This window comes from Globicephala melas, chromosome 3 (genome assembly GCF_963455315.2).
Source record: "Globicephala melas chromosome 3, mGloMel1.2, whole genome shotgun sequence".
Lineage (NCBI taxonomy): Eukaryota > Metazoa > Chordata > Mammalia > Artiodactyla > Delphinidae > Globicephala > Globicephala melas.
In genome coordinates this window covers 125,163,936-125,188,758 of record NC_083316.1, presented here as the reverse complement: position 1 = coordinate 125,188,758, position 24,823 = coordinate 125,163,936, and the positions used below count along the sequence as shown (strand labels likewise).

At 46.7% G+C, this 24,823-nt stretch overlaps 2 protein-coding genes across 3 annotated transcripts; both read right to left on the bottom strand.

The window, feature by feature from the left end:
- Positions 1 to 521: 521 nt before the first annotated feature.
- PCYOX1L (prenylcysteine oxidase 1 like) lies at positions 522 to 12,114 on the bottom strand. Of its 2 annotated transcripts, XM_030847331.2 has the most exons (6): positions 11,945 to 12,112; positions 8,233 to 8,439; positions 6,211 to 6,385; positions 4,287 to 4,498; positions 1,945 to 2,085; positions 522 to 1,477 (listed from the first exon to the last, which is right to left on the bottom strand). In XM_030847331.2, the coding sequence occupies exons 1-6, from the start codon at positions 12,027 to 12,029 to the stop codon at positions 819 to 821; spliced, it is 1,479 nt and encodes a 492-aa protein (XP_030703191.2). In that variant the 5' UTR covers positions 12,030 to 12,112; the 3' UTR covers positions 522 to 818. The 2 variants fall into 2 exon arrangements, with proteins under 2 accessions (XP_030703191.2, XP_030703192.2); XM_030847332.3 differs by lacking the exon at positions 8,233 to 8,439 and having other exon boundaries at positions 11,945 to 12,114.
- Positions 12,115 to 13,952: 1,838 nt separating this feature from the next.
- On the bottom strand, positions 13,953 to 24,700 carry GRPEL2 (GrpE like 2, mitochondrial). Its single transcript, XM_030847344.3, has 4 exons — positions 24,605 to 24,700; positions 22,178 to 22,331; positions 21,145 to 21,226; positions 13,953 to 17,784 (listed from the first exon to the last, which is right to left on the bottom strand). Exons 1-4 carry the CDS (start codon positions 24,679 to 24,681, stop codon positions 17,420 to 17,422), a joined length of 678 nt encoding a protein of 225 aa, XP_030703204.1. The 5' UTR covers positions 24,682 to 24,700; the 3' UTR covers positions 13,953 to 17,419.
- Positions 24,701 to 24,823: the final 123 nt, after the last annotated feature.

Here is a 24,823-nt window from a genome sequence, read left to right as displayed (position 1 = left end):
CTGGGAACTTGTTTTCTTATAAGACAGATCCACGGTATTACTCCTCAACTCTTGCTTAAGGGACAGAATGGTCACTTCTTCCAGGTGCCAAGGAAAAGCTTTCCTCTTCCTTTGGCCTGCTATGTTTCCCTTTTCCCACTGGTTACCAGGAAGCTCGGAGCTATACTGCCAGCTCTGCTGGGGTAACCGTTTCTTCCTCGTATCCTACCACAGTCATCTCCTCCAATATGCAGTGTTTTCTAGAGGCTTGGATGGTGTCTATTAAGTTCTTAACTAGGTACCTTGCATCTAGCAAGCCTACAGTTAAGTAGGAGCTTTAATCCTGTCTCATGTTTTCTCATCTTCCCTCTATTTGTAACCATCTGGTTACATATGTTTCATTGTAAGTGTTGCCTCAGGTACATGTTGGGAGTAGGCAGGGGAAAACAATAAGGAAATTGGATTCAGAGTTCTCTGCCTTATATTCCCTCCCATAGTTATCACTGTCTCCTAGTTCGAAAACCAAATCAGAAGCAGCTTAAGATGGATTTTTATTTCTTCTTAGAAAAAATAAATAAATGAATACATTGGCTTGAATGTCCTTCCCCCGCTCTTACTCTCCCCCTTCAAAAGAAGCAACACTGTGAAAATCCTTAAGATGGAGAGGCAGAGAGTTGGTCACCAGGACCCACAATGGAGAGAAAAGACCCTCCACACACGAGGGGTCAGAGAAGGGCTCTGTGGGTGAGTGTGGCTTGTAAAACCTTGGCCGCTGCGTGGCGGGGGGGGGGGATCCGTCTTGAGCGGGGGCTGGACGTTTCCAGCTCTCCCCGGAGCCCTCACAGTTCCGTCTTTACCTTGTGCATCAAATCCTTCTGGTCAATCTTGTCTAGGTCCTGGTACCAGCGGTTGAAAGCCAGCAGGGCCACGTTCTTGGCAGCCACTGCCGTCACCTCCACGGAGCTGGCCGCCCACTCCAGGGCGTTGAGGAGGAAGAGCTGGTCGTGCAGCACGAACCGCGGGAGGGGGCTGCGGGGGCCGTGGACGGGGTGGGCCTGCCACTCGGCCGTCTGCACTGAGTAGTAGGAGCGAAAGAGGGTCTTCAGCTGGGAGCGAAGGAGGGGCTGGGGGGACCGGACTCGCCACACGGCGGCCTCCTGAGGCTGCTTCCGCCGGAAGCTGGCCGAGACGTTGACGGGACACATGTTGTCCAGGGCGCAGAAGAAGCTGGGGAAGTCTGTGGTGAGGATGCTGGCAAAGGGGAAAAGCTTAGGGTCGGGGAAGCCGAAGTAGGAAGAGTTGAGGTAGCCATGGACCAAGGAGATGACGGTGGGCTGGAAGGAGCCCTGGACGACATCGATGGGTGGGTCGAAGCCTTCAAAGGTGATGGTACTGCTGTTGTCCAGGTGCAGGGGGGTGGCGATGACCACTATGTCGTAGTAATCAGAGCCTGTGCCCACCTCATTCTCATACTTGACATGGTACAAGGGTTTCCCCTCTAGGAGAGGGAAGAGAGCACAAAAGCCCGCTTCTTTCTCAGCTTCTCCCCACTTACCTGCCATCTGGGGCCCTGCACTGAGGGGATGAGACCCTCAGTGGGTGCAGCTGGGCTTTCCAGCTGCTGGGTCCCAGTCTTTCCGTGCTGGTGTGGCTACAGGGTGAGCCCTGGACTGGAGTCAGGAAACCCGAGCTCTTTCTCTGGCTCTGCCTCTGACTAGCTGGGGGAACGTGGGCAAGGCTGTGGCTCAAAGTCTTCAGTGGTCAAATGAATGGGACTAGATTAATGCAAGTCTCTGCTTTCTGGCTCTGACATTTGAATCGGGGCAACAGTGCCCTCTGGTGTCACTCGGCAGTGCTGGGAACCACTCCCCAGCAGGTCATAAACCAGGGCTTTAGGGACAGAGGAGGTGGAAGTGTTCACTGTTTAGGAATGGAGTGGCCATGGCCCCTACTCTGTCTACTCACCTGTTTGCTGCAGGGTCACAGTGGTGACCGTGGCGTGGATCACGTTGGCCTTGGTGAGCTTCAGCAGACCGGAACAAACCAGCTTGTTGCCTCCCTCCACAGACCACAGGCTGCCTTGGGCCCCGGCTAGCGACATGGCTCCTGGGCAAAGGGGGAGGGAGGGCGGCCAGTGGGTTCTCAGAACCACTGCGCGGTGGGCTGGAGAGTCCAGCACCGTCCTACCGGGGCCTCTCTCCCAGGCCAAGACTCCTCCCAACCCTGGGCGCGGAGAGACGACACGCACAAATAACTGCAACAAAATTCACAATGTTGCGAAGTAAAAACATTAGGCTCAGTGCAAGAGCCACTATAAAAGACCACAGATTGTATGATTCTGCTTACACAGACTGCCCAGATTGAGCAAATCCATAGCAACACAGAGCAGATTCGTGGTTGCCTAGGGCTGGAAAGCTGGGGGATGTTGGGGAACTGATGGCTATAGGTGTGGGGTTTCTTTTGGGCAGTGAAAATGTTCTACAATTGATTGTGGTAATGGAGGCACAACTCTGTGAATATACTGAAAGCCACTGAATCCTACACTTTAAATGGGTGAACTGTGTGGTATGTGAATTATATCTTGAAGGATACATACAGGATACCGGCAGAGTGAGCAGGGTAGTCTCGCTGAGGTGAAACGAGGCAGGACCTGAAGGGTGGGAAGGAGCTAGCAGTGCCAAGAGCCAGAGGAATAGTATCCTGGGCATATGGGAGGTGCTTGTTCATTATAAACCTTTTCATTCATTTATTCAGCAAAAATGGGCTGAGTGCCTATGATGGTCGGCACTATTGTAAGGATACGTCAGTAAACGAAGGAGACAGAGGTTCCCATTGGAAAGCCTGCCTTCTAGTGGGAGGAGATCAAATAAGTCGATCAAGCAGTCTGCTAGAAGATGATACCTGCAGGGCAGGAGGGGTAGGGGCAGCTTCAATGAAAAGGCAACATCTTCACAAAGACATGGGAGAGCGAGAGTTTACCATGATTGTGTCTCAGGGAAGAATGCTCCACGCAGAGGGCTGGCCACACAAAAACCTCAAGGTGTGAGTGCGCCTGGGACGTTGGAGACACGGCAGGGAGGCCAGAGTGGCTGGTTTGGGGTGAGGGAGTGGTGAGGTGGTGAGGCCTAGACCATGTAGGGCCCTGCAGGCCACTAGAAGGACTTTGGGTTTTCCTTGAAGGTAAGTGGGAGCCATTACAGTTTTACATGCAGGCCTGTCAGGATCTGTCTTTTGTTTTAAAAGGATCATCTGGCTGATGCATTGAGCTTGGGGGGCCAGGGGGTGGGGCACATGGTAGGAGAGCTGCAGTAATCCTGCTGAGGGATGTTGGTGGCTTAGACCAAGGACGAGGCGGTAGTAGGAAGCTCTCAGATTCTGGGTATACGTGGAAGGTAGAGCAGATGGGATTTCCTGACATATGACATAAAGGATATGAGAGAAAGAAATGATTCAAGGTTTTGGCTGGAGCAATGGAAAGGAGTAATTACCAGCCAAGCTGGGCAGACGCTGGGAGGGGCAGGGGCTCGAGGGGAAAGATCAGAAGCTCAGGTTTGGACATGCTGAGTCTGAGACGCCCATTAGCCCTTCCAGTGCAGACACAAGGGTGGCAGCTGACACATGAGCCTGCATTTTTGGAGAGAGGTCTGGGCTGGAGGTCATATTTGGGAGTCAGGTGGGTGGAATTTAAAGTCTTGAAACTGGCTGAGCTCACCAAGGGAGGCTAAGTAGTTGAGAGCAGAAGAGGACAAAGGACCGAGCCTGGGCCTTCCATGGTAGGAGGGGGAGAGGAGGACACAGCCAAGCAGCCCACTGAGTGCCCGTGTAGCTCCTCAGCCTTGATTGCCGCTCTCTGCCCCTCCACCACCCCAGCAAAATCCTACAGCATCTTTCAAGGCCCAGAATGGTCATCATGCCTTGGGGAAGACATGCCCTGATGACTCTCGGGCAGATCTGTGGCCTGTGCTGGAGGATGGTGGGTGGTACATGTGCCCACCTGCCCCAGTAATAAGCTGGGAAGATGCGGTGCTCTAACAGATAAATACCCAGGGGCCCAGAGGCCTCAACGGGACAGCTCCTGAAACCGATCCAAACAGGAGTGGTAAAAACACACAGGACCTGAGAGCTGAGCCTCCCTTTCACCATCTGTGAAGTGGGATGAATACCATCTCCTGACAGCTTGGAGGATAGATGCCAGAACCAGAGGGGGCAGTGTTGGCTAGGCAACTGTACTGAGCCGGGTAAATGTGAGGTTATTACAGGGAGGGCCAGGGAAGGGCAGGTGGGCAGGCCGAGGGCTGGAGGCTCACCGGCAAAGGCGGGCATCGCTGCTGACTGGCCGTAGCTGGCCCGCAGGACAGCGGAGACGACATCATCGATAAAGCGCTGTGTGACGCCCACCTGGAGCAGGGACTCGGCCACGGAGCGCTGGGTCATGTTGACAAAGGCGGATTCCCCCAGCGAGTAGAGCAGTTCCTCCACACCCGAGAAGGCGTAACCGTGAGCCTGGTACTTATAGATCCTGGGAGACAAGTGGAGCCAGAGCCCTTGTGCAGAAAGGCCTTTCAGCTGGCCACCTGCTGCTGGGTCACTGCACCTGGGGGGGCCCAGCAGGGACCCACGCCTCCTCTCCATGCAGTGGGTGGGAGAGGAGGCTGGTAATGGCCTATTCGCTGGTTGTAGTCGGCCTGTCTCACTTAGAGGGACAGCCCAGAGGGAAGGGCAAATACTCTGGAATCCCACCAGACCTGGCTTCACATCGTGGCTCTGCTGAATGACAAACATGTCACCTCTCAAGCCACTCCCTGCCTGAGGTCACAGCCCTCTTCTCACTCAGCTGGGACTGCCAAGCAGTGGGCTATGCCCGCCCCCACTGACACATCCCCTCTCCAGCAACTTCGGCTCTGCCCGAAGTGGCTTCTAGGACCACATCAGACCCGATGGCAACTGCCTTATGTCAAAGCTGTCCGGCTCGGTCCAGCAGGCCTCCCACTCACCCCCTCGATAATGGCTTGTTCTCCCACAACTCCCCCCATCTCAGGGGCTGGCATTTGCCTGGAACAATCTGCTGATGGACTTTTGGATGGCTGGCCTTTGAAAAAGTTGCCTCTGCTTGGGCTGCTCTGTCAACCTGTTGAGTTTGGTTATGGACGTGACACCCAGATGGGGGTATCCACAAAGCAGTTAGAAACTGATTAGTTAGTGGGTCTGGAACTTAAGGGGAAACTGGGGGCCGACAGGTAGAGGCTGTCTCCCACAAAAAGGAGAACTTGGCCCTGGGGGTTTAGATGAAATTGACAAGGGAGAAAAATATAAGAAAGAGGAAAGAGGAGTGAAGACATGGCTTTGGGGGCACCCGGAGAATATAAGGAAGAAGGGCCGTGAAAAGCATAGTTACAGGAGTGGGAAGGGCGGAGAAGCGCCAGCAACCAGGAAGGAGGCCTAGAGACCACGACTGAGGGTCTGATGCTGCAGCCTCTGCACCTGGGCCAGGAAACAGGGAGAACCTTCAGGAAGGACTGTGGGGGAGAGCTGCGTACTCGCCTGGTGAGTGAGCGGATTACGAGAGGTGGACAGGGCGACAACAGCCCACTTGCCCTCGTTATTTGGAGTTGATGGAGAGGGGTCCAGGACCCAAGGAGGAGACAGGTGGTAAAGAAAGCTGTTTGTTCATGGTGGGACTGGGGGACAGAAGAGTTTGTAAATGGTGGCCCACAGGCTGCCTGTGGCTGACAGATATGTTTCATTTGCCTTATAAGATGAATTGGTTGTGCACACTGAAAAACTGGGAGATTTCACATATAACTGGATTTCCAGCTTCTTCTGAAACACTGGAAGATGGCATTCCCCCATGGCCACCAGTGGCTCGAGCAGAGAGCGGCCGCCCCTTCAGAGGGGGGCCTGGCTCTTCAGGGCCCCTCACCCCCTAGCCTTCCCTTCCACCCAACTGCTTTACTTATTCATACCCCAGGTGGGCCCTTGAAGGTGGCTGAGTTTGCAACCCATGCTTTTAGCTGAGGGAAAGAGGATGCCAGGGTGACAACGCGAGAGACCAACTACCGCTGCACTAAGCAAGCACCTTGCCCACGCCGGGCGTGCTCGGAGCCTGGGCGGAATTCTCACACCCGGCAAGTACCTTTTCCTTTTGGACAGTGTACAGTCATGTTGGTTCCTGCGGCACCTCTATTCCTCTCTCCTTCTAGAATGCCCTCCCCACACCCCACCCAGCCCTACCTCATGAACTTCTCCATGACCTCCTCCACCCACATCTGCAGTCTCAGGAAGCTGATGCCGTAGTGCCACCAGAGGCGGAAGAGGTTCAGCAGGTACCAGTCAGTCTCCTCCAGCACAAAGTCCTCCCCGTTGAAGATGGCACTCCTCCCTCCCACTTCGCGCCGGTGCCGCAGCCCTGAGGAGACAAGGAGGCCCTCAGGTCCCCTTCGGAGCACCCCCCGCCCCGGGGGAACCTAGCGATTCCTGAGGCTTAGATTCAGGGGCCGTCCTGAAGGATGCACATGGATCGGCTCCATCAAAGGGAATATGAACACTACGGTTTGTGCATCTGTGCTGCTTGTCTAAGAACAGTACACAATACACTGGGGAGATATCTGGCCTGGCTAGTCAACAAAGAAATGAAAATTAAACTAATGTACCATTTTATATTTTTTTCCAACAGGGATCCACTCAGCCACGAGTGAGGGAAATTCAGACGTCATCCTGGACCATCCAGGGGCTGACAGCCAACAGGGCCTGCTCTGAGATGGCAGCCCTGGGCACCAAGGCCACATGGAAGGAATCACAGCTCCTGGCAACTGCCTGCACTCTACAACTTACAGAGCACTGGGTCTTCGTATCTCACTTCATCTTCTCACAGCCTCGGGAGAGGCAGAACAGGTGTTAGCAACCCCAGGTAAAGATGTGGAAAGTGAGGCTGAGCGATTAGAGGACCTGCCCTAAGTCACGGGTTTTTCTTTCTTTCCCTCCTATTCCTGTCCCAAAGCCACGAAGTTCCCCTACCCAGAGGCAACCAGTAAGTATATTCCTGCAGCATCCTTCTAGAGATATTTTGTGCAAACACTTATAAATGTGTACATATCTCTGAGTTATCCCTCCCCTCACCCCCACATACTATATACACTGGTCTGCACCTTATTGACATATGTATCTTGGAGACTGTTCTATACGTGGGCCTACAGGACTTCCTCACTCTGGCTGCTGAAGAGTCGGCTGTGTACTTAAACAATACTTTGTTTAATCTCAGATCCCAGTGGGTGGGCGGGTGGGATATTTTCAACTTTTTGCTATTACAATGCTGTAATGAACAACCTTGTGTGCCTACCACTCTGAACATCTGCGGGTACACCTACAGGATCACTTCTGAGAAATGGAATTTCTGCATCCAACCGTATATGTATTTGGGTTTTTTTTTAACTTAATTAATTAATTTAGTTTTGGCTGAGCTGGGTCTTTGTTGCTGTGCGTGGGCCTTCTCTAGTTGCGGCGCGTGGGCTTTTCTCTAGTTGCAGCGAGTGGAGGCTACTCTTCGTTGCGGTGTGCGGGCTTCTCATTGCGGTGGCTTCTCTTGTGGCGGAGCACGGGCTCTAGGCACGCAGGCTCCACTAGTTGTGGCTCATGGGCTCTAAAGCGCAGGCTCAGTAGTTGTGGCACACGGGCTTAGTTGCTCCGCGGCATGTGGGATCTTCCCGGACCAGGGATCGAACCTGTGTCCCCTGCACTGGCAGGTGGATTCTTAACCACTGCGCCACCAGGGAAGCCCCGTATTTGTGGTTTTGATAGATGCTGCTGCGGTTGAATCTCAGTTCTCTCACTTATTAGCTGCAGAGACTTAGCCGAGGTGTATATGCTTTCTGAGCCTCAGTTTCCTTGGGAGGAGATACAATACCCATCTTGCAGGCTGGTAGGGAGGATTGGAGGTAATGCCTATGTATCACCTAGAAGGATGCCAGGTACTTGGCAAGCATACACCATGTGGAAGCCATTATGATTATGATTATTGAGAAGCAGCAAATTGAAAGGGAAAGAAACTGGCCTGGGGGAGAGGTCAAACCTGAGTTCTAATCCCGGCTCTGCAACTAACTCACTGTGTAACCTCAGGCAAGTTCCTTCCCCTCTCTGGTCTCAGCTGCTCCATCTGTAAAACGAGGAGATTGGGCTATATGACCTTCCGGCCTTGACCATCAGGGTAATCTGGGAAGGGCCCGAGGGCTGCCGCCAGCCCCAGGACGGCGCACTCACCCAGCTGCTTGACGAAGCCCTGCATGTGGAGGCTCAGGGAGTGGAAGGAGGCGGCGCCGCTCTCGTAGTGCTGCTTGTTGACCGAGATGGTGGCCAGGCGGCCGCCCACGGTCCCCTTCTCAAACACGTCGATCTGCACCCGGGGGCCGAAGTGCTGTTGGAGGAAATGGGCCACGGCAGAGCCCCCAATTCCGGCTCCAACCACGGCTGTCAGCAGGCCCGGGAGGCAGGCGTGGGGAGAGACAGAGCATGGGCGTGAGACTGTGGGTCACGCCTTCTCAGCCTCCCGGGCCGGTGGTTCCCAGGTATTTGCATCTCATAGGCTTTTAACATCTCAAAAAGGAAATCTGCAGCCTCCTGCCTTCCTGTTAGTTGCAAACTTGGTTCATATACCATCAATAGTCTCATCCAAGTCACTGAGAAAAGCGTTTCATTGGACAGGGCTCTGAGGTGCTGCTAGGAACCACTGACCAAACAGATAGTAATCATTCCATAGCACTGAGAGGACAGTAAAGCAGGTATGAAACTACTGAAATGGATGGCCATGCTGCCCACAATTTTTGCCCACCACGTATCTAAGACACAGCTTTCGTCTCATCTGACAGTCTTGTAACCTACTCAAAAAGAGAATGAGATAAAGCTGGTGTGATTTGTCCTTACTAGACCCATGTTGGTCCCTAAGACCACAGGCTCCTGTCAAGAAGGCAAAAATACACGGTTCTTTATGATCTGGGCTCCATTTACTTATTCCATTCCCTGCCTCACCCTTGCAACACTCCACCTTCTTGTCTGTCTTGACTTCTTTTGCTGTGGAGCATGGGACTTTGCTCTCTCATGTCTGTGCCTTTGCCCTCACTGCTTCCTTTGTCAGAAATGCTCTGTCACCCTTTGCCTCACTGACCTCTGTGGCCCTTATATGTAGTTTTTAGCTGGCTTGCCTGACCCGCCTCAGACAAGTGTCCCTCCTGCATAGTCCCACAGCACTCTCCTTACCCTGGCCTAGTCCATGGCACACTATACTCAAATGATCTGTTAAGGTCTGAGGGCAGGTCCCTATGTCCCCAGATCCTGGCAGGCAGTAGAGCTCACTATTTGTTGCATCTTGAAAGAACAAACTACTTCCTTCTTCTCAGTGTTTACAAAGCCACTTCCAAGAATGCCCTTAACGTTTTAAACCAATGTGCTCCCTACCACTTCCATTTTCGACCAAGCCCCAAATTACCCTCCCCCCCCCCCCCCAGAGAAACTGCTATCACAAGGCCTGGAAGCTGCCCAAGGACTACAGGGAAGCAGAAGACCTCACCTCATTGAGAGTCAGCTCATTCAACACCCACAAACTGACACCCACTCTCTGGTCTGTGGTAAGATGTGCTGGACATAGGATGAATCAAACAGGGAGAGCTCCTGTCCCCCTGAGCATAGGCGGGGAGCGGGTGGACAGACTCATGCACTATTAGCAATGACAACGTGTGACCAAGTGCAACAGCAGGATTCCAGAGAATCCTGAGGAAGCAGTGAATTCTGCCTGAGGGTGTGGGCCCCAGGCTTCACAGGGAAGCAACGACCCTGGAGCACAATAGGCTTTGCCAGTGAGCAGAAACACATTCTCTGCAGAGAGAACAGCATGGTCACATGTGGAACTACGGGGGAGTTTAAAGGGTCCAATGTGGGCTTCCCTGGTGGCGCCGTGGTTAAGAATCCGCCTGCCAATGCAGGGGACACGGGTTCGAGCCCTGGTCCGGGAAGATCCCACATGCCGCGGAGCAACTAAGCCTGTGCGCCACAACTACTGAGCCTGTGCTCTAGAGCCCATGTGCCACAACTACTGAAGCCCACGAGCCACAACTGCTGAAGCCCGCACGCCTAGAGCCTGTGCTCCACAACAAGAGAAGCCACAGAAATGAGAAGCCCGCGCACAGCAACAAAGAGTAGCCCCCGCTCGCTGCAACTAGAGAAAGCCCGTGCACAGCAATGAAGACCCAACACAGCCAAAAATAAATAAATAAATAAATAAAATTAAAAGAAAAAGGGTCCAGTGCCACACCGAGGTGTTCAGATTTGATCATGCAGCAGCCTGAGGATTAAGCCATCTTAACAGGAAGCTCCTCGTTCCCATTGTGGGTAGAGTCCAAACCACCACGGACAGACAGAGGCTCTTGTCAGAGGGCTGAGGACAATCAGGAAAGCTACAAGAAAGACAGCATGGCATTGCCACGTAGCCTGCCTTGATGATGCCTGGGGTGAGGTGGGTAGGGCTGGCTGGAATGAGGAAGGCAGCAAGTTCTGCGTTGCCAGAAATGGTAGAGCTGTGAGGAGGCCCTGCCCCTTCTTCACTGTTCAGTGAGAAATGTCCTGCTCTGCTGCCCTTTCCCAAGAGATGGGAGAGGCCCTGCATCTCAAGACATTGCCTGCCTAATTCTTCCGGCTCCAAATCCACCTCCTCCATTAGGCCTTCTCTGGCCACTCCAGCTCTCAGGCTTCTCTTTCCTCTGAAAACCCTAAATGTTCAGTCCCAAACTGATTTCTGGCATGCTTCAGCCTGTCTTAACCCTTTATGGCCTGAGCTGTGGTTTGGTAATCCAAACCTTAGCACTGCACTGGCCCTATTAAGTCCGTGGTGCTCCCATGGGGCATCCCTCCCTGCCACCTAGAGCGCACAGAGGGCAGCCTAGTGGATTAGGGACTCCTCCTTCACACCAGAAGCCCAGCATCTCTTCCTAAGGGAATTTTATATACGAGGGACTTGAAAAACTTTGATTCACGTAGAGTTAAAATGACAAATGTTAAGAGGTAAAAAGTGTAAACAAATATGGAATTCTAGTCAATTATATACATGATGAAGTATTTAGCAAAATGTCATGATGTCTGCAATTTATTTTGAAATGCATTAAAATGTAACATGGATTAATGCACATGTGATAGGTATGTGATAAAGCAAATATAGTAGCAGTTTCTTAATGGCAGAATCTAGATGCTGGGTATACAGGTGATCACTGTACAATTCTTTCAACTTTGGTCTATGTTTGAAAATTTCAAAAGAAAGCAAATAAGTAAGAAGACTGCTGTTGAAAATTCCCCACTTTGTCATTCAGCAAATCTATCCCCAGAGGACTTACCATGGGTTCTGTCTCCCCTAGAACTGCCTCCTACCCTCCATGAGGTTTTGGCTTAGATGTTACTTCTAGGAAGACCTCCCAGAGCCCACAAAGACTGGGGTGAAGCGCCCCTCCTCTGAATTCACAGTGCTTTCTCAGCCTTAGCACTAACTTCCTTGTATTGTGCAGTCTCTTCTCCACACAGAACTGTGGAGCACTGTGCCTGCTACATAGACGACCCTCAATAAACCTGTGTGATGACGTCAACCAGAGAGGCCAGAATCTCTGTCCTGGGGGCACCTGGCAAAGAGCCAGATCCACGGCAGATGGTCAGTGACCCTGGACCTTCCGGTAAGATCGGTGACCAGTCCTGCCCCAAGCCTCTTTTCCGCTCCAGGTAGCCCTGGACACAAGCCCACGCCATCAGCACCTTGCCTACTGCGGTCCCCTTCCTCGCCCAGTCGCAGTGCCTCGGCTCTTCTCCACCCAGCTCCTCTCCCGAGGACCCCTCCCTCGCCCGGCTGCCTTCCCCTTCCCCCATCCAGAGACTCCCGGCTCACAACCCTTTTCCCTCGCAGCCGTCCCCAGATCAGCACCCCACCCGGTCCTTCCCGCACCGATTTTGCTGGGCCGGGCATCGCCTGTAGCGGCAGCGGCGAGGAGGGCGGCCAGCGAGGCCAAGAGCCGGGCAACGCGGGCCATGGCGGGCAGCGACTGGGGCAGCACGCTGGTACTCGGGCAGTCGCGGGTTGGCGCTGGGCTCTCCGCCCCAGCCCGGCGCCTCACTGGCTGTTCCGCCTTCCAGCCTCGCTGGTCGCAGCCTCTCATTGGACAATCAGCCTTCCCTCTCCGGCAGGAGGCCCTCATTAGCCGCATCTCTCTGGGGCCAGGCTCTGTCATTGGCAGCTTCTCCGTCCCGCCTCCTGGATTCGGTTTCCTCATTGGCTGGCTCGTCCTGCTCCGGCGCAGGTGTGCGCGTTTCGAGCGCTCGGCTTCAGGACCAGGGCCCAGCTCCGGGGGGATTGACGGCAGGCAAAGAATTGAAGCTTTGACGATCTCGGTTCCAATCCAACCTCTGAGCGTTAGTGGCTCTGTAGCGTGCCTTGTCTGTGTCTCGTTCTGTTTCCCTGCTCTGCCTTTCTAGGTGGTTGTGGCAATCACGTGAGATAGGGGATGTGAAATCACTTGGCAGTGTCTGCAAGTGCTGGAAATTGCTGACCAGTCATGCAGTCGGGATGGCTAGACGCTACTTGTTTCAGCGTATGCTGAAACAAGGCCAGATGCTTTCAAGACTGCTGTTAGTTACTACGTGTATTTGCAGTTCTGACATACAGTTTATGTCTCTGCCTTCTACTTAAAAACAAAAGGTAAGAGTTTCATCCACTCTCCTTTCATAGGGGAGGAAAGGTAGGAAGGAAGGGATAAGCTCCCATTTTCACCCTCTCAGAAAACAAGAGCAGCTCACTGTGGCTAGTTTACCACACTATGAAGGACAGATTTCCTCTAGCAGAAAATAAAATTGGGGATGAGTTTCAGGATAAAATAAGGAAAATTCATGTTTATTCAGTCAGATTATGGCTCAGAAGAAATGGAAGGGACACGGAGAATAGTAAAAGGGCATAGATCTGAGTTTCCAACCAGCTCTGTGAGTCTTAACAGGGCCAATCTAGATTACTAGTAAAGCAGTAGATGAATAAACATGCATTTCTCATATTAAAAAGAAAAACTTTTTGGCAATATTTGTGTTAGAATGGAAAACCTTTTAAGTTCATTTCCAGACTCAAGGTATTCCCTTAAATTATCTTTTAAAACAAGCATTCACCATCACTTTGTGCCATGTTCTCTTATGTGCTAACAATATAATTCTTGCAGTATTTTAATTGGGTAAAATCATATTAACTTTAAAACTCAACTTGACTCTACTTTGCTTTTAATTTTAGGGTCTTCGGTAACTCTAGATTCTAGAGCTGTATTTTCTTCTGTTAGGAAGTTCTTCCAATCCTACAACACATCGATGATGTGTATCAAAGTTGTAGGACAAGTTCAAAAAGGCTGTTTAAGAGGAAAAGCAAGGAGGCATAATTCTGGTGGCCGAGGTGCAAAACTAGTAGTTTGACTGGGAGTGAGGCTGGGTGACTCAATCAGTTATTTATTGCTGCATAACAAAACACCCCAAAACTTAGTGGTTAAAAGTAACAATCATTTATTTTGCCCATAAATCTGCACTTTGGGCAGGGATCAGTGAGATCAGCTCATCTGTGTTCCATGTTATGTCAGGTGGGGCTGCTCCACTGGGGACTGGAGAGTCCACTTTCAAAGTGGCTCACTGAGGTGGCTGGCAGGATGCTGCTGGCTGTCAGTTGAAAGCTCAGCCATGGCCCTCAGTTCCACTCCACAGGCTACTTGAGCTCACTCTTTGGTTTGATGGCTGTATCAAGAGTGAGCATCCAGAGACAGGAAGGTTTGGGTCAGAAACCAGCAGTGTCACTTCCCTATATTCTATTGGTCCAGATTCAAGGAGATTTTGGAGTCGTGTTTGAAAACCTCCAGTGAATTTGAGAATGTGGACAAAGTCTGAGTGGACAGGAATAAGAATATACTTACAAGCTAGCACTGCGAGTATGAGGAACAATGGATTATGGAGCCAGGGTATGCAGACAAGACTGGAAGAATGATGAAAATGCAAGGCCAAAACTACAGGAAAGGCTGGTTCCAAAGAGGGGCACTTAGCCAGGAGGCTGGGTATGTGGAAGCCAGTGGAGAAGCAGAGGTAAAGGAAAAGCCAGGCAAAGGTTGGGAAGGGCTTATGGAAGCAGTAAGCCACATGCCAGTAATCTGGTTGAGAGGATGGTCAGAAGTCCTGCAGTTCAAGTGAAAATGATTAAAGCAGGTAAGACAATTAGAACCAAGAAGCGAGCACAAGAAAAGGCAGTGCCAGAGAGGAAGGCAGAAACAGGAGTCCAGATCTAAAAAATACATAGAAATCAGAAGGAAGCAAGTCAAGGAGGCAGAAGAACAGACAAGACTTCAACACCAAGGCAAGGTGTGGAATGCACACACTGCCTCCACTTGGCTGGGCTGCTGGTACCTCCACTGAGTGTCAATAAGGTGGGTCAGCAATTAGTGAAGTGACCACGTCAATACACAATATGAATCTGGCAGACAAAGACACTAAACACGTGAAACACAGTTATTTCAATTAAGGTTTTATTAAAGTTGTTTCTGAAGATTATATTTCATCCTTAGCCTTCCTTATTTGATTTTGCTTTAGTGTTTAAGAACCCTTCTTCACTTATTAAATCCTTTGCCATGAAAGAGCACCACAAGCTTATATCAGTATCAAACTGAATAATTCCTTTATGGCAGTGAGGAAAATCCACAAAAGATTCGTAAAATCCGCGTACTAAAGCATCAAGATCCCTCTTCAAATGAGTCAAAGCTTCCTTACACATATCATCGGCAAGCCAATGACGTCTTTTTACTTTACCATCAAGATGAAAACAATTAAGGGCACTGAAACAATTTTATTTCTCCAGTCTAAAAATGTAGATTTCCTTGTTATGGCTAAAACAGACAAACACAAAAAACAGAAGCTAAAAGGAAAATAAGTTCACTGTGGTTGATTAGCTTACCATTTTTTTTTATAGTCAAGCACCACTTAACCAGTCTTTCCCTTCCCCTAGACTTTAGGCAACTATAAAAACATACGAAAAACAATGTGTATAATAAAAGGCAATAAAAATAAATATTTGAGGGCCTACTGTAATAGGCAATTTGCACATTTCGCTTAATCCTCACAATATTTTGAGAATTATAACCATTTTACAAACGTGGAAGCAGGCTCAGAAGAGTGAAGTGACTAGGCTGGGAATTATGTTCAAGTTGATGCCTACTAAGCCTACTACGCTCTATTATGCTGCACTGGCTCGTGAAAGCCCTTCAGCATTTTGAGATTCTCACTGTTATAGCTCCATCTTCTAAATTTATACTTTTAAGTCTGCAAAACTACTGAATAGTAGAAGAATCTAAAATTATTCTCAGTCTACTTGCTAAAACAGGAGGTTGCAAGGAATAAAAACTCTTCAAGTAATCAGAACATTCCACACCTAAAATTATGGTTATTCTAATTCACTGGTAATGATAGCTAGTGATCCAAGAACACAAAGGAAATCATAATTGGCTCATTTTCTTGTCGTCACTATTTGTTAATCTCAAAGGAATGAAGGCAAAAAAAGACAAATTCCTATTGTGAAATCTGACTGCTCATTATATTTACAGTATGTACTTAGTGGAATGACAAAAGAGGTTCTGGTTTTAAAATCTCACCAACAGTCTTTTGCTTGCATCTTAGAAGCATGTATTTGTTTAAGTGTCTAAATCTGGTGGAGGTGGTAGGACCCATTGGGGGATGCTTTGTTGATACATGCTTGTGTAGTATGCTAGAACTATCTATGATGTCTAAGAGGATAACTTTCACCACCCCACAGAATGGGGTCATAGAGTTCTAGTAGGAATGGATTTATTTTATGTGTAAGTAACTTAAACCTAAACCTGGGCAATCTGGACACCTAACAACATTTAATTCTCTGCTGGGGACATATTTGCATGTTTCTTATAGAACTGTTGAATCTTAAATGACTGAAGTTAATATCTAGTTGTTTCTTAAGTTCTCACTAAAATTTAGTTTACTAGTTTTAGAGATTTTTTTTTTCTTTGAGTCTAGTCCTAAAAGGACTATGTTTTCATACTTCAGAAGAAGCTGAAGGAGTGAGATTAGATCACCATGAAGGCTGCTTCTAATACTAAAATAACCATATGACCTCCTTTCTAATGTCCAATTGATATATATATAGATATATAGATATCTATCTATATATATATCTCATTCTTTCACTAACTCATTTATTGAATAAATTTTTTACAGAACACTATCTATAAGCAAGACTGAAATAAAAAATATACACATAGGCTCATTAACTCTAGGAGGTCAGTACATAAAAGGGGAGCTAGATGTTTACACATGTGACATAAGACAGACACAAAAACTAGGAAATAATGCTTGTCAATGTAAGAGAGGTAGTGAATTGTGAGTACCCCACCCCCCCCAAAAAAACACCCCAAACCTAGCATAACTAATGAGGAATCATGGGAACCTAACATTTTTTTGTCCTGACCACCTCCCCACGTAATCTAATAAAGGATCATAAGGTAAATCTGACAAAGTGGCAGAAGATTTAAGGGCTGGTGGAAAGAGAAGTTGTGGGTAAATTACCTATATAGACCAATTTAGGTCTTTAGCTGTTGGTGCTGCCTCAATTTCCCTGAAATGATTATATACCTAGGGAGGAGGCTGAAAATAAATTGAAGATAACTCAACAAAGAAAGCACAAGGTTTCTTGGCCATACTTGCTTGAAAGGGACCTGGTATCTTGATTTCTTGCCAGTCTCTGCCTTCCAAGTCTTGCCTGGGCCATTAGCCTTGTAAATGGGATTTGAAAAGGGACAATGAGTGTGAATATGAAGTCTATCTGGCAGGAACTACAAGGACAAAAGATGGCTAAAAGAAAAATAAAATAAAAACGGGAAGTCCTGAAAATCTACGTGCATAAAAATCAACCGAAATGATTTAAATTCATACAACTATAAAGCTTTATCATTAGCACCCAAATGTTAAACCAATCCCTACCATCTCCTTTTCCCACAAATACAAGATTCTATATAATTCCTTTTATAGGGACCATTAGTAAGGAACATTTAGTTGAAAATACATAAACATATACTCATTTCCACCTTTAAAAAAAATTTTGGATTGAAAGTCATCAGAGTACCAATTTAAAAATAATTTTCTTAAACGTATTTTGATAAGGCCACAGGAACACTTGTCACATTGTTCAAATGCCCAATGGCAAGACTTCTGATGAGACCAAACAGGTCACATTAAATCAAAAGAGTATCTTAGAAATAAAGCCAATATGACTAAATCCAAAACAGATCACATGAAGTACCTCATGTACAATACAAACCTAGTTTAATAAATAAAGGAATCACAGGTGACTGCACTCCGGGAGAACGTTCAGTTCCTCTGGGCCCATTCATAGTCTTCTCTGAGACTCCACTGCCACTTCCACCTGGGCAAGTCTAATGGTGCGGCCATGAAGCTTGTAGCCATCCTGCCTTACTAATGCCACAGTGCCAGGCTGCACCCCAACACCAGCCGGCACATGACAGATGAGTTCATGCTCATGAGGGTCATATTTGTCACCAATGGGTGTCATCTTCTCCAGGCCATGTTTGGCAAACACGCTTTTCAGCTTTGTTTCTAAAAGTGACAAGCCTCGGAAGATCTTCTCCAGAGTGAGCTTCTGGTCTCCAGGCTCTGTTTCTTCAGAAATACACTCTGTAGTCTTCTCCAAAATGTCTGCCACCTCCACCAAATCCTTACAGAAACTCTGAATTCCTACAGAGAAACCAAATACTCTTACTGTTTGTGAGGAAACCCCTCTGCTCTTGAGGGTGCAGTTTGGGGAAGGCTCAGAGAGCTGGCTGGTATACTAGGTACCCCAGGAAATGCAAAGATTGCCACAAAGGATTCAGGGATCATCACCAATGATTACCCCTGAAACCCTACTGATGAGCCAGCATTTCTCTTGGAAGGCATATGACTAGGAAGTATTCTGGGAAACGGGGAAGATGGTTAGAACCCAAGAACTAGGTGAGACTATATACAAAAGGTTCAGAAACCTGTCCTTTAAAAACTTGACTTATATGCTTCTTGTATGTTTGTTGCTATTCACCTTTAGTACTAAGTTATGAATATTTTGAAAATTCCCGACTGTCTCATTTGTGGAAAGGCATACATTCTCAATAGGAACAAGACACTAGTATTTCATTGATGGGGGAATAATAAAAGAATAGTAGACAAGACTGTGCTAAGGAGGAGTCAAAGAGTGGTTTATTCTTGAGGATTAGCTAAATAGGAACAGGAAAAAAATATACTCCACAGATGAGGTAAGTCTCTTAATGCCTACTATGAAGTTATATACACTTGCTGAAGACAGGCCACCAAGCTTGTCTAACTTTTTAGAGTCACATAAACTTTATAAAAGTGAACTCAGTTGTTGAGAAATCTCATTACTCCCAATGCTGCATTCTTCATTCTTCTTACAGAAATGATAAGGAACATCATCATCACAGATACCTATGGTAACACAAAGGCCCTGGTAGGAGCTGGTGAGGGGCGAAGGACTTTGTTGATCTAGCTTTGGTCCAGTGACAGGTTTAAGGCCCTGTGTCAAAGCAGGCAGCCAATAAAAGAGATGATGACAGAGGAGAGATTTCCCAGGTATGTACTGCCTGGATGGGAAGGAATGACTGACAGAGAGGCAAAAATTCTACCTTTAACTTCTGGGTAATAGAAATCCATTATAGCTTCTTGAGCAAAACAAGTGGAAGAGGAGTCAAATTGTCTAGTAACATACACAATTTATGTGGGGTGCTGGGGGCATCACAGATGGGTGAGAAGAAAAGATATCATAAGAAATGGAAGAGAGCCGACTGAAGTAATCTTGGTATAATATGGCCTGGAGTAGGAGAGGAGGCAATGGAGAGGAAAGAGTGAAAGCAGCAGGCCTTTTCAGAGAACTAGACTTGGTGAGTTCCACAAGATACCTCTCCCATCACTATGAGGGATGGGAGCCATATATATTAATGGCTGTTAATGACATCAGCTGAAAAGGTAGAAGAGATTAGCTAAAGCCTTGAAAAGTATACTGATAAAATTTGGAATTCCATCCAAGAGGAAAGACTGTCTGATAAAGATCAATCAGGGACATCAAAGGCTTTCCCTGGCTATACAAAGGAAGACAAATACTCAAATTGAATTTGAAAGCTGTAAGCTGCTGGACTGATTTGTACACTGCCATGGTACAAAAAGTTCTGGCTTCTAGTCAGTAAAGCTGTATGAATTTGGGTAAACAGAAGCCTAGGTTCTCTTGTCTGTACAGTGAGGGGTTCAGTCTCTGATCCTATTCCTATTACTGTGTTACTTCAATAGATGGTTGGTGTCCGCAACATTTCTTAGAGGGAAAAAAGGGATCTCTGTGACCTGTTTAAGAGAAAATGGGTTACGGAGACAAGACTGTCCCTGGAAGGAGGATAGTCGTCATGCTATGCTGTATGTTAATTTAATGACAATGAAAGCTTTCTTCTTTTTTTCTACTTCCATGCTCACTGAGCAATCTTCATGTTTTGCTTGACACATTTTTCTCTATAAATTAACAAATTAGATTACCAAATTCTTTTGAGTTTATATAATATGTATTTGTTCCTGAGAACCTTATTAATTCTTGAGGAAACTGACATAAGCCAGTTCCTAAAGCATCGAAGCTTGACTTGTGGTAAGCCAACTCACCCTGCTCCCCGCAAGCAGGCAGGAAGTCTTCCCCTTATCACAATTGTTCTATTTGCTACAAAAATTCCCTGTGGTTAGAGGTCAGCAGACTTTTTCTCTAAAGGGCCATATAGTACGTATTTTACGTTTTGTGGGACAAGAGGCAAAATCAAGCATCTTATGTAGGTGATTATTTAACAAAAGAGAAAATAAATTTCCACAAATTTTTTCTGATGAAATTCAGAACTGTATTTATGGACTAACAGGTGGCAGGCTTGGCCACTGAGCCCTGATAGCTGGAAATATGAGACTAAAACTTGGATGAAATATCAGGAACACAATTGGGGGGTCAGTATTTAGCTATTCAGGAATACAATTTGGGGGTTAGAATTTACTCAAAGTCTTGAAACATGGTATCTACAGCACTGAACGAAAAGCAGAAGGCTAAGCCAAAGGACTAGGGTTGGACAGGACAGGAATGAAGTGAATCCCCTGTACAAATAGCGGATAAAATCCAGAGAACAGGAAGGAGTGTGATATAAGGGAAAGAATAATAGATTAGGGATCAGGAATCAATGGATTCATATCTACACCTGTTGTCAAATAACTTTTTCTAGCTTGCCTATAAGAGGAGACTGGACTAGATGCAATCCAAGGGCCCCTCAAGCACTCCATTCTATGTGTAGTCAAAGTATAATGCTCCATATTAAACTGTGAGTAGAGCAAGTAATCACAGATTTGCCCTTTACTCTTGAATCCGTTATTCAATTAACATTTTCGTGAACAGATTTGGAACAAGAAGTGGTGCATTTAGGAAAAAATTTCTGAACGACTTTGAAATGGACCAAAAAGATTATTCAATGCCATCAGTGAAAAAATAGATTCAATCTAGCACAGCTTTCAGGGTTATCTGATTCCATGTGGTCTGAACCTTCGAGTTATAACTCAGCAAGCTGTAGAACACTGACAGTAATGCAAATGATTTTTGTCTATAGTTGTGAAAACTGTCTGGTGGAGATACAGTTGATTATTGAACTATGGTTATGGACCAATTTTGCTTATGTGAAGCAAATCTCAGCATTTATGATTGCCTATGTGTCTGCTCTTTGGATTCTCTTCTGAACATCTTAATGATTCACTTGTTCATTAATGAGTTAAACCGAATTGCCTGTATAGGCACTAGAATGTTAACTGTACATGCTTGAAAAATAAAATAACAAATGTCAGGTGAAAATAAAGGCAAATATTACTTTAGCAAATGGTTCACTTGACAACATTCCCAATAAGCAGAGCAGAAAGCCTAGGGGGATAGAGGAAGGGCAGGATTGGTTAAGGACCCAGATGTGTCTTTTGCTAAGTTCAGTGTGCACAACTGCTAGTAAGTGCCCTTAAACTAAAAGGTATTTTTATTATTAATAAACCTCTCACCAAATATCTTGGCATCTTCTACACATCTCTGGGTTCGCCTTCTTATATTTTCACCATCAGCTATAGCTCTCTGGTATCTCACCTGAGCATCAAAAGCAAAGTCAAAATGATAAGAAAACAAATGCCTACTGGTGGAAAAGAAACTTTTTGCTTACTTTACAAATTTCACCCTTGGTATAGATTTTTATTAAAACAACAACAACAACAACAACACGAGTTGTGTAGGAATCTTAGATCAGCTACTCCAAATTCCCAGTCATAGCAGGAATCTCTCTTTATAGCGGCCCTGATAGGCTGTCATTTAGGCTGCCAGTTTGAACACAGAACAACTGTTTTCAAGCTCATTATCTTGAGAAAAAGCTTTCTTTTTCACCTTCAGGCAACACTGCCACTCTTCAACTTTCTTTTGTTGAACTGAACTCTAGGATAGCCGAGTAAGTTTTAAAAATATGTCATCAATTTAAGCCAATTATTTAGCCTCTTTAGTCTTTTCTTCTTTCATTTTTATAATCCCTGGTTCCTTTCATTCCTCTCACAAGACACACTTTCCAAACCCCTTACCATTTTTGGGCGGTCCTGCTTTGGAATTACTCTAATTATTTCTCTTTCTCAAAGTCTGTCAGTCTAGTACTGGCACAGTAAGCCAGAGGTAGTCTGATTGGCAGAATACAATGATAAATGACTTCACTCATTCAACAAATATTAATTGAGTGTGTACTACATGCCAGGCACTGTACCTCCTTTGAAGCTACCAAAATATCAGGTATCTAAGTACTGTGACACCAGGGAACTGAAAAGAGATGAGTATCCGTAGTCAGTAATGTTTTTGAACTAGTACAGATTATTTTGCCTAGTATATCTAGCAAGAGGGGTAAAGAGCTAATTAGAAGAAACAGTTTAAAAACTAACTTAAAAAACTTTACGTGGATATTTAAATCAGAGAAAAGATGTGCATATAGATAATATAAACAGATAATAGAAAATATGATATATGTTACAGAATATATGAACAGATAATATAAAATCTACCCACTGTTAAATCCTGGACTTCCTTCTCCAGTTTAACAGCTTTTAGCTTTAAGGCTCGTTCTGCAAGAGAGGGCCCAAGTTCATCAGGAGGGTCCTCAGAATTGCAGTCTTCACCAGCGGTTCTCTGGGTGGCAGTGCTGAAAGGATGCAGCCATCCCCTAAAGTGGGAGGGAGGTGGTGCATTATGAAGAAATGCCGTCACAAACAGCTGAAGTTATAACCAGGTTCAGAGGCTGGAATGTTTCCCAGATTGACTCTCTCTAGACAAAGTGCTTTCAGTCTCATTAACAATACAAACACTTATAATGTGCTTGCTAAATGCCAGACAGAGTTGACAGGGTTTTACTTAAATCATCTTTTCATCTTACAACATGTGAGATAAATACTATCATCATCCCTATTTTATAGATGAGAAAACCAAAGCTCAGAGAGGCTTATGACTTGCCCAAGATTACATAGTTAGTATTGTTGAATCAGGATACTGAGCATCAGGCAGTAGAAATAGCTGGAAGTGGGGACACAAAAGTCAGCAAGAGAAAAGGAAATTATAATACCTAGAACCAGCAGGGCAATATCAGAAGCGAGAATTCAAAACAAAGAGCCGTACAGTTCAGGTTCAATCCCTCATTTTATAGGTGGGGAAAATTAAGCCCAGTAAAGGTACCTTATCGAATTGGAGTGAGGCCTGGAATTCTAAAGCCATCTTGATCACAAGCTCTAAGTAAAAGCAAGGCTTTTACGGAAGAGAACCTACACTAAGAGAAAATGAGTTGGGAGCTCACCTATATGTAAAATCAAGTCAATCAAAAACTTATAAAACATTTACTATATGTTGTGGACTGTGAACTATATACAGGTGAATAAAACAGATCATATAGACATATAGTTCAGTTCACATAAAAAGTTTAGAGTGGGGCTAGTTTGCAGATCTTGGATTGTAGCAGTTCTGAGACCCCTGTTCAAGGAAGTTTCCATTACACCTCCTGGATCATCATAACTTAATATGAAGTAAAACCATCAAGAAATCTGTGAGCGCAAAAGGTCTTTAAAACAAATAGTTTATTTATTTAAACTGGTATATATTGAAAAGTGGCCACTGAGGTGAAATCTAAGCAAAGGCTTAAAGGGGGTAAAGGAGTTTACTTCAAGAAAGGGAAGAGGGAACCATCAGTATAAGGGTGTGGGCAAGATTACTTTTATCTTCCAGGCCAGTCCTGAATTCAGTTATTATGATCTGATGTCAGATTACACAAGATTACACATTTTTATTTCGAAAATTGGTCACCACAGATCTGGGACACATCACACAGGGTGAAACAGATCCTTCCTCCTAAATTGCTAACAAACTACACTTATCCAATTGAAAGGAGGTCAAGATATCCTCAGGGCCAGTTGAAAGGGCACACGGCCAGGGCCCAAGTCGTGAGAAAGAGGGAGTTGCGGTGCATCCATTCAATTGCTACTGTTTCAGAACTGGAGTCGGGGAAATTTTATTAGAAGCGAACATTTTCCTTCTGATCACTTCCCTACACCACAAACTGTCAAAAAGACTAGGAAAGAAAAAAAAAAAGCTTGAAACCCGGAATTCAACCTCTCACCCGAGTGCTGGGTCAGGTGTGTTAAAAAGGTGACAGATAGTTATGCAAAATTTCTGGATTTCACCATAATTTAATTTACTTTTCAGAGATCCAACCTGATCCATCCCCCTACTCAGCAATTTTTATTCTTTCCGATAAATAAACTGTCAACGGGGAATAGTCTCTAAGAATAAGTAACATTGGTCACTAATTTTAAAGGGCCGATTCTATACAGCCCTGACTGGTTTCCGGTCTGGGTTCCACCACTTCATGAGTATTTAAGTTCGGAGACGTTACTCAACTTTTCTAAACCTCAGTTTCCTCAATTAAACGGAAGAATAAAAATATTTTTTTTATTCTTATCATACTGATAAATGATCAGTAAAAGTCGCAACTGATGGATAAAAGTAGCAACCGGAACTTCAAACTCCCGAAGGCAGGTGGAAGGGCCGTTTGTAAAGACCAAGTCCAACGGCCTCCTTTTACCGATAGGTAAAGTGAAGCTCAGATACGATCACACAGGGTGTTGGGAGAGAATCCCAAATTACCCGCAGACACCAAAGCTGTCGAGAAGGGGATGGGAAGGGTACATCCGCAATTCAATCGACGCTCGGGCTGAATAACAGTTCTCACCTCCGAGGGCGTGACCTCGGATCTTTCCACCTTCCTCGGCCCGGCAAGAAGGCAAGGCTGTAGACCTCAGTTTCCCTCTCTGTAAGATGGGGCCGTGAGCGCCCAGTCGTAGCGGCCGAGAGGCTTGGTAGGTCCTCTCGCCCTCCAGCCTAAAATCGCCCCTCCGGATCGCTTCTCCTGCATCGTCCTCACGTCCCGGATCCCCGGCCTGCCTCGCTTACCTGCCATCTGACGCGCCACTCGAGGCCAGGAGGGGCTGCATCCGCCGCCGGACCGCCCACAGGAACCTCACGGCCATGTTCCCCACCTCGGCTGACTGAGGCTGCGCACGCGCACTTGCCCCAAGTGACGAGATACGCTCGCTTCAAAAACCACGCTTCCCGGCAGCCTTCGCGGGAGGGTTTTCTCTCTCAGGGCCCCGGATGGGAACGCTGTTAGTC